Source organism: Triticum aestivum, chromosome 4B (assembly GCF_018294505.1).
Source record: "Triticum aestivum cultivar Chinese Spring chromosome 4B, IWGSC CS RefSeq v2.1, whole genome shotgun sequence".
Lineage (NCBI taxonomy): Eukaryota > Viridiplantae > Streptophyta > Magnoliopsida > Poales > Poaceae > Triticum > Triticum aestivum.
The window spans coordinates 173284447-173294340 of NC_057804.1; the positions used below are offsets into that span (position 1 = coordinate 173284447).

Here is a 9894-nt window from a genome sequence, read left to right on the forward strand (position 1 = left end):
TGATTCCAAATATAATGAGGGAGGCGTGTATCAAAAATTTGCAAGTTTGTTGTACGAGAGAAATTAATCTCAATCGTTGGAACATGTTCTAGAAAATTGGAATGTGGTAAACACATTGAACATGACATTTCTAGATAATGTTGGTCCTTTATTTACATTATCAAATACATTACATAATGTAAACAGCCTACAAATATTTACACAAGTCCTAAAATAGAGTAAATCTAAATACCAGACTAGAATGTAAATAACTACATGTACATAGGCTAAACAGTACTAAAACAGTGATAAATTACTGCTACAACTACTGTTAAAAGGATTAAACAGAAGAAAGATAGAGAAATTTCTGCAATTCAGCCCGTAGCCAGGGACTATCTGGGCACAGGCCCAAAGCCCACGTGGAGTGGGGGCGGTCGGCTGGCCTTTATACGGCTGGTGATTAGGGATCGAGGGATCCCAATCCTCCCGACCAACTCCTGTGCGCCGCCACCCCCACACACTCCATTGCTGCTTCTCACAAAGTGGTCGCCGACGTGCCTCCTTCTTCCTCGGACGAGGAGATGTAGACGACGCCGGCAGGGACGCCGTTCGGCAGATCGGAGGCAAGGCCGGAGTGGCTGCTTTCACGGCGGTCGATGGCGGTGATGGCGCGACTGAAGAGGCGGCGGCGTCCCTCCATGCTTGCGGAGTCCTGGAGGCGCGGTCGGGCGACCGCGCGCGGGGATGACGGTGCCTCGTCCAGCACGGAGGTGGAGGCGTGCGGGTGCTCGGTGGCGCTGCGACTCGGGCCGGCGTCCACGTCTTCAGGCTGCGCGACCGGCGTCGGGCCAGCGGCTTGGATCGTCCCTCCGGCGCCGTTCGGGAACGGCACAAAGACGAAGAAGCCGGGCTCGTCAGTCGGCGCTGGAGGCGGAGGCGGAATCCACGTTGGAGCCGCGAGCATGGGCCCGGGGATCTCTTCTCCTGCATGTGCGGGAGGCGCGCTGGGGCTGGCCACCGTTGGGGCGTGGTCACCGGGAGCAGCGGCGCGATGGCCGTGTCTGGGGGCGCGGAGGCCACGTCGAGGGCCGCGTATAGCGGCATGGTGGCCTTGTCCAGCGCCACGGCGTCCGAATCGGCGGCGACGGCGCCCGCCTACTCCATAATGGCCACGGGCTGTGAAACGGCGACGGCGGCCGTCCTCACGGATGAGGCGGAGGAAGAAAGAGATGAGTCCAGGCATCTCACCGTCGGCGAGGCCTTCCTGTGCTCTCGGCAGAGCGTGTTATCGAATGAAAAGATCAACTTGTATTGATTGATAGAAATAGTACAGCTTATATATGTTTGGAAGAGACGCATCGCACAAGACGCGATGGTTGGAACCGATGCAACGGTTAGAGGAGGGGAAAAGAGATGTGTCGGTTGCTACAAGACGCCTGCATGCCGCAGGACAAGGGGAGATTTCCCTCTAATTAATATGCGCTAACTAATCACAACACTGTCAGATGGCTGCTTCGGCGGCCTTCGCGGCGGTGGCGGTCGTGATGCTGGTGGCAGCGCACTTGGCCGCTGCGGCGGCGGCGGCTCCGGTGACGGCCCCAGCGTTCCTCTGGGCGCCGGAGAACTATGGGTATGATTACGTCCGCGTCTAGATGGATGTCTAGTGTCCGATTTGTCGTCTTCAGAATTGCCCTTGGTTCATACGATTAGGAGCCTGCAGTTTAGCATCTCTGTGAGGTGATCGGGTGATGTGGTTAGCTCAATTAGGACTTCAATGCCTTCATGCGAGTTCTTATTTACTAGGTAGGAAGTGCGGCTTGCCGCACCCGGCAGCACCGCTGCCAGCAAGTCATATCCAATTCGATCATCCAAGCATCGTAAATATAAAAAATAGCATGATATGGGTTCAATGCATTGTCATACACCAAATCATTATCTAATAGTGTCTGGCTCAACATTTTGTCTTGTCGTTTAATCAAAGCATTAGATATACCAAAAAAAGCAAGTACATTTAATCAATATAACAATTGATTTGAAAGTTCATGATAAAGAGGAATATATATTTGGTTCCAAATGTAAGTCAAGGCGATCGGTCCTCATAAAGTAGGTACAAATAGTTGGGTTATTAGATCGAAAAGCAAGCCCAAGCGATGACGTGAGATAGGAAGGTCACCTTGCACGCAGGGCAGTCCTGGCACATTTTCGATATTTGTTATTTCAAACAATATGATAGATTAAAGGCATTAATTTAACCAAGTATATCAAAGGTAATCAATTATTGATTCCTTTTGCATGTTATAACTAATTGACTTGATAGGAACACATATTTTAGAATCACAACTTAACCAAACATATGTGAGATCCAAACTAATGGTGATCTATTCTCTAAAGAAAACATTGAAGATCTGTTGATATTTGTAAGAAAACTAAGAAATAAAACAGATGCATCACAACTTTTTTCTTGTATCGCTGCTATATCCTCAAATTCAACTCTAAACAATTGAACATTCATGAATGGTCAACATTAGCAACAATAAAAAAATCGTGTCAATGCCACAATACACAACCTAAGAATAAACCATACAAAAGTGGGTAGGTTCATCTTGCTCCATACATAATCGCATGGCTTGAGCATCAACAACTTTCTCTCCATCTCCACCTTTGCAAGCTGAGTCTGCAGGTTGATTTCATTGTTGTAATGAACAATATTCAACATAGGAAATCGCTGCTGCATACCCAAGGGGGTGTTCCTGAAATAATAGATGAATGTTTTAACTAAATTCATTCAATAGGTAAGAGGGGGAGTTAGCATGGATAGATTTTTCCAGCCTCAAACTGAAAATCAGCCGATGGGAAACAATTGGCTCACTAACAGAACAATATACAGTAAGGGATATGTTTCAATAGATTTCAGCATGGATGGGGCAGAAGTTAATGTGGATGCCAAAGAAAAAGAAGTATGTATGCTACCTGACATGCAACAATGTAGACTCACCGGGAAAGGAATGTAGGACTCTATGGACCAACATTGTCTTTGTTGCAACGTACTCGTACCAATTTTTTAAATAGAAAAAAAGTCAGTGTAAAGCAGCCAGGAGAAAATCCTTTCAATTAACACCATGATCATCTTTAATAAGCACGGAAGACCAAGCAATTGTATAATCATACCTATCTACTTGAAGGACAAGTACTCTTTGCCCACAAGAGAAAAATACAGTCACAGGAAGATGAAGGAGAAATGTGAGAAACTAAAGGGGGGAAGAGAACTGTACATAATTGCATATAAGAATCCAGTAGTAGAAAATACATAGCACAGACGGAAATGCAAAGAACCCCACATTTTCCTGTTTTAGCTAAACCGGTAGTAGACAATATATAGCACAAACGGAAATGCAAAGCAGGCAGAGAGAGATTTGGTTGGTAATAGAAAGTAGATACTCCCAGCCAAACACAAAGTTCCATTACATGCATTGGGCAGAAAATGCAGCAGAAACTACCAAGAGCATCGAGATTTGGTATGACATAACAAAAGCAAGCCATAGTTATAGTTTGAGTTAATCTATAAGAACACTTAAACACGGCATAGAAGTGAACTACGACTATGATATACTCCCTCCCTCCGGAAATAAGTGTCTTGATTTAACCTATATATGAGCAAGAAGTCAATAATTCACATACCGACCTTAGAAAAGGTTATGGACAGAGTGTTGGTGCTTTTGAGCCTCCTCAAAGACGAAGACACAAATATGACCTTTAATATTGGCTGCTTCGGCAAATTGTGACCAGTTGATGGTTATACTCACTCTTTCATCCTTGCCTTTTATCAGACAAACTTGTCCTCGGACACATCCATATGTGATTTTGATTTGAATTTACTCTGCAGGCAGTATCATCCATATGAGCTTGTCCCTGGACCATGTCAATTTGAAAGGTCTATTTGCATTTCACTTCTAGTCCAGAGATGAACTATGAATATATGATGGCATGATTGTTTTCAATTGAATAGAATCTCCAAAATTATGAAAACGAGAATAAGGAACCTCCGATGATCTTTATCGCTGCTATCATCACAGTAATTACAGAAATTTTGAACAATACCAAAATAATAATTCTAAGGAGTCAACTTTGCTATATTGTTTGAAAAGATATCTTTAGATGTTCATTATGAGCCATATATTGTACGTATGGACCATATTATGATTTGTGAGCCACTATGAGCTATATATTGTAATACTGGGACTCCCACAGGTAATAAGAAGCTAAAAATTAATCCAGAGCAGTAAATAGATGTTAGTGGATCCTACAGTCTGTACTACAAATACGGACAATGGTTTTTTCAGCAAAGTTGTACCATACTAACGTAATGAGGTAGCAGGAGAATATGATTAATTCAGAGCAGTATGAATGAAATAATCCCTCAAGACAATCATTAGTACAGAGCAATCTAAGACCGCCTTGTTACCATGACCGATGGAAGATACACAATATGTTCCACAGGAAAAAATCTTGTCATGCAACCTGCGCATGGAGAGAAAGAGGACATAATTAGCAAGTCATTTCATCAAGCACCAAGTAGGAGAGGAAGAAATTGCGGTAGCAGAGTTACTAAATGAGAGCTAATTATGTTCATACAAAGAGAACTGTGCAAGCCATTTGTTTGCTTCTTAACTGTCGAATGAACAGAATTTCATCAAGAAGCAGAAATTGATTTCCCCACAGATCCACATAATGTCCCTAACATGTTTCATCAAACAAGGGCACCAACCTGAAGATAACAAGGGCACCAACCTGAAGATCTGGGGAGCGTCAACCACATTTTCGAGGGAGAAGGGAGGGGCAAATGGCAGCACCGCCGTGTCAAATTGACCTTCCTTGCTACATGCAACTGAAACTTTTGATTTCCTTGTATGGCCATAGCTCTCTGAATAATTAATTGGAGAGTCAGTACAAATCAAGGGAATATATGTACAAACAAAGGCCCAAGACCTTCGTTTCAAGGGGAAACTTCAAGCATCTTGCACATTTTTCCTCCTTGATGATTTACAGAGGCAAGGGCAGGAAGCTGTGTTCCTTGCTGCCGGCCTCTGTGATGTACCGGAGCCAAGCACTGTGCATCACAAGCGCGACACCGCATGCTCAACTTTGCTGCTTTCCGTGGGCTTCTGTGACGAACCGGAGCCGGGCACTGTGCTTGAGAGACACGACACCATATGCTCCTGTAGTATAGTGAAAGAGAAAGTACTTCTGAGGAAGCATCCCATCATCGGTTGCATCACCCAGTGCTCGCTGGATATCTTTCGTTCGTGCACGTAACTCCTTGGCGGTACCATGATTTCCTCTAGAAGCTAGAATGCCACGATTATGTCTTTGCTCTTATCAATTGGTCCTTGATAATGCGGATTGTAGCATCTGGGGAAGTTGCGGAATGACCAGTGCCACTTGCTGATGTGGCGAGATCAGCATTGATACTATCATGATCAGATAATGTATCAGCAGCGCTTTCCTGGACAATTAAAACATCAGCTGCTGTTAGCACACATGATCTCTTGCGACTGACTAAACAAGCTACAGTATAAACATAACTATAAATATAGTTAAAAATATAAGAGTGGATTTTCAGGACATCTAATCGCTCTTAACTCAGTGCTCTAGTCCTAATTTTCACAAAAAGGTAAGAAACAGACCACAGAACAGTACCGCTCCTAAATGGGAATGAAAATAATAGGCATATCTTTGCCAATCTATTAAGATGCCTGCAATTTCTTTGGGAGTAGTCATAGAATAAATTTGACTTTTACAATAAACAATATCACCTCTATTCCCAGTTCATTCAATGCACAAAAATATTTTACTTTCATACGATGAGTATGAGCTTAGGTACTGAGTAGTAATAAAGATGTGATGGAACAAGGTTTAGTCCTAGGTTAGTTTTGCGTCCAGGATTCACAAGCAATAGATTGGTCTTCTCTAATAAATTTTACCTTTTCCAAAGACGATGTCAGGTTTGCAGTAGTATGAGCTCCAGCAATGTTATTCTCTGATGCACCAGATCCATCTTTGTGCTCTAGCTCAGTTGCATCCTGCAACTCTTTTTCATCCATCCCTTGTCCATCCTGCTCTTCAGCTACCTTGCTATCGCCGGGATCACGAAAGCCATCTGCTCGTCTGTCGGTGCTAACAACTTCCTTTATCATGTCATCCTGTGTCGACTGAGCACTGTCATTTCCCACAGCAACCACCTGATGGGCATCCCGCCACCCAGGGTCCTCCCACGTATCAATTTTCTTTTCTGATGGATGGCTCCTGGCTACCTCAACTGCTTGCCAGTTGTCAGTCGCCGAGAGCACCCGGTTCTTGTGCTCCCCTAGCCTCTCAATCGTCAAATCTACAAAAAGCAATTCACACAGAGTTCCAACAAAAAATCAGATGCGGTGGCCGAAGGATGACTCAACTGCCGACTGCTTCACCAAAAAATGCGCATGACGTTGGTTTACTTGTTCGTACTGAGGTGAAAACAGACTCAATCTATCTCTACCATTTTCACGATCTAATCTACAGCCAGTGAAACTCATGCCTTCCCGAGATTAGGCAAGCAAAACGAAAGGGGGGAGGAAAAGCGGGCTCCCCTTTGGCGAGAGAAACCTCGGACGCGGCCATATGCGGCCACACCAGATTGGAGCCGGACCCGCCCCCCGATCGAACGCGCCTTTGGCCACTGCAAGACAAACGCGCCCAAATCAAATCAAGAATCAAGAACGGATCTTCGCCGCATTGTCGCCAGCGCCGGACCCCGGGGAGAGGCAAGCGGGGGCCGTACATACCGATGGAGTCTGGGAGGGGCGAGACGGGGAAGTGGCCGTAGAGCACGAGGGGCGCGAGCACGAACGCGACGAGTAGCAGCAGCATCGCGCCCCGGCCCCGCGCAGCCCCCGCCATGTCCGCGCCCCCGCAGCCGGCGGCCGGAGAGCCTCAGACGGCGCACTGCACCTCCGCCGCCGGATGAGGGTAGGGGAGCCGCTTTTCCGGCGCGGCGGGTGCTTGGTTTCGGGAAGGGTTCGGCGGGGGGGCGTCGGCACTCAGCACGCGCGGCGGACATGAAATTCCGGGGCGGCAGTTAGTCGGGGTTGCTGTTGCGCCGCCTTGCCCTGCTGCTGCTCCTCCCCGCTGCCGCCGCAGTCGTGCTCCTCGTCCTCCCTCCGCTGCTGCTCATCGCGGTTCGAGGAGGGGGTGGCGGCGGCGGCGATGTGGGTGGGAGGAGAGGAGGCGCGCGGGAGGGAGGGAGGCGGCTGCGGGAGGGAGGGAGAGAGGAGGAGGCGGCTAGGTATCCACTACAGGAGCGCCCCCCTTTTATACCCCCACGACGAGAAATGACCGGAATGCCCTGGTGGGGGCATGGTATTTACATTCTGTCGCCATTGGAATTTTATCCAACGGCCCAGGACGATCGGGTAAATATCAGACGGCCCACGGCGATCTGGCCTGAGATCCGACGGCCTGTATCGCGAGGAGATTTCGATCCGACGGTCTAGAATCCAAATAAACGTGGGAGCTCCATTTTGTTTCAGACTCTAACAAGGGGATGGATTCACATGGACAGAGATTCTATAAAACTGCTTGTTCCACCACTACTTTGCTTAGAAATATAATTTAATTTCTGCAACCTGGCACAAACATAGAGAGTGAAGCATAGGCATCGGTTAAGGACTTAGCGTTAAACTGGCATTTAATTTGACTAATTAGCACTGCAAAATCATTGGTTTCCTTATTTATGAACTGAACCATCTGTGCCGCTAGTTCATTTTGGATATACAACCTTGACCTTTTGATCACAACCGCTTATATGACGTGTTATGAGTTATGAACTATTACAATACTAGTCGATTTTATTATATCGTGTTCTTTTGTGGAGCACATTTCTTTTAATAAGATTATAGTATTACATGCTCCCTGTTTGGGTTTAGATCTCCACTCATGCTGCTATTTCCTTGAAATTCAGTTCCAATGAGGCTAAAGGAGTAGTCCACTATCAGACAATGTCACCAGCAAGTTTAGCTAAATCTGTTCTTGATGAAGGTGGCTGGTCAAACTTGGTGGTGAGTTTTCCTCATATATATCTATTTGCAAAACTTGAGTTCTTGTCCAACTATTCAAGTATCAATCCTTGTTATGCACAGTTAAATAATTCCTGACGTTGTGGTTCTGTTGGTAGTGTTCAAGGGAGGGCTCTTATAAGAACGCTGACATTGCTGTTGTTTTTCTTGGCTCGAAGGTACTATCTACTTCAAACTCATGTCTGTTACTGTTTATAAATATGCACTGTTTGTTATCGAAGCAAAACTCATATGCACCTAAAAGCTGAAATACATTTTTCTAGATATATCTGATTAACAGTGTTGATCAATTCCAAGTGACCATGAAGTTTCCTTGTTCTCCATGTATTAAGCTGTGTGGAAAAACTGTTACTGAGCACAATATTTTGTGTGGAATATGCTCATTCTTATATTGGTGCTGACATACTTATGTTGTTCCCTTAGCTACAATCGTCAGACATCTCTAAAGATAAGCAAGTTGATCCATCTTTAGCAGACACACTAAAGGTAAGCACTGGCACTCTTGTGTTCTATCCCTTTTTATTATTTGTATTGTTAAGGCATAAAAAACCAACTGTTGATAATCTGTATTCTTCTTTTACCAGCTGTCCTTCACAGGCTCAGAGTTTTCCATGGCATTTCCTTATGTTGCTTTGGCAGATAATGACAAATTGGAGAGCACATTGCTGTCTGGACTTGCTGAGAATTGTGACAACGATTTTCGCGGAAACCACATCACATACACAGACACGTGTACTGTAAGTGGTGAAGATCTGAAGAAACATCAAAGCATGGATTCTATTCGCGTATGTTATCTTAGCTTTCTCTAAGAGAACTTCTTACCTTTCTTCTATCTTCATTTCATATTGACAGCATATACATTCCAGGACTTGGTGATGTCACAGAAGAGAAACAATCCAAGGGGAAAGACTGATCTAATTGTCTTCTGTAATGGTGGTTTCAAGGATTTAGATAATGCAAAATCAGAAGGTTACATTAAGTGAACTAGGTTTTGTTTGTCCACCTTGAACTGTAGTATAACTTCAACCTGACATTCTTCTGTTCTATCCTACATCAGGGGAGTTGCTTTCCGAGCTGGTTTCTGTGCTGAAAATGTCTGGGGCCAGATATACAGTTCTTTATGCTTCTGAACCCTATGGTTTACTGGAGAACACTTCCAACCTACCATTAGCCAGGTATCTTGCAGAGAAGACCAACACTACTACTAAATCTGGCCTAGGCAAATGTGATGGGGAGTGCCTAGTAAAATCAAGTCTTCTGGAAGGAACTTTTGTTGTAAGTTACCTGGACTCTGTTTTGTTACTAGTCACTTCTTGTGCTCTGGCTGTTTATTTTTATGAAATTTTTTATCAGTTTATTAGTAGTAAATATAACTCTATTATTACCTTCACGACAGCTACCAACTGCTATGTTGTTGCACCCTTGACCTGTAAAATGCTCCTCTGCAGTTTGTAGAAGATTACTGCTCTTGATATCCTTGTAACATTTTCTCACACTTGCCTACAATCTGCAGGGACTAGTGCTGCTGATCATTTTGATATCAGGACTCTGCTGTATGATGGGAATCGATACCCCCTCGAGGTTTGAGGCTCCCCAGGATTTGGTAGGAGAGTACAAATCCCATTGAAGCCTGCCAGAATGAAAGCTCAAGGCAGGTGTGAGAAATACAAATAGTCAATTTGCACTGTGGATATAAATTGCCTCATATATGTTACCAAGACTCGTGACTGATTTTTTGTATAATATTATTACATCTCGGACCTAACGACCGACCTGAAAGATATAGCTGAAAACGTATTCTTAT

General features: G+C 44.9%; 1 protein-coding gene and 1 long non-coding RNA gene across 6 annotated transcripts; one reads left to right on the forward strand and one right to left on the reverse strand.

The window, feature by feature from the left end:
- The first annotated feature begins 1468 nt into the window (after positions 1 to 1468).
- LOC123091642 (uncharacterized) lies at positions 1469 to 9869 on the forward strand. Its single transcript, XM_044513209.1, has 9 exons — positions 1469 to 1609; positions 5908 to 5913; positions 7976 to 8072; positions 8189 to 8248; positions 8514 to 8576; positions 8675 to 8875; positions 8957 to 9059; positions 9148 to 9365; positions 9604 to 9869. The coding sequence occupies exons 1-9, from the start codon at positions 1485 to 1487 to the stop codon at positions 9715 to 9717; spliced, it is 987 nt and encodes a 328-aa protein (XP_044369144.1). The 5' UTR covers positions 1469 to 1484; the 3' UTR covers positions 9718 to 9869.
- On the reverse strand, positions 2414 to 7292 carry LOC123091643 (uncharacterized). 5 transcript variants are annotated; one of them, XR_006443383.1, is made up of 6 exons: positions 6801 to 7292; positions 5961 to 6694; positions 4768 to 5482; positions 4442 to 4497; positions 3662 to 3856; positions 2414 to 2729 (listed from the first exon to the last, which is right to left on the reverse strand). It is a non-coding gene; the product is annotated as an uncharacterized lncRNA (long non-coding RNA). The 5 variants fall into 5 exon arrangements; XR_006443382.1 differs by having other exon boundaries at positions 2414 to 3856; XR_006443386.1 differs by having other exon boundaries at positions 2414 to 3856; positions 4745 to 5482.
- Positions 9870 to 9894: the final 25 nt, after the last annotated feature.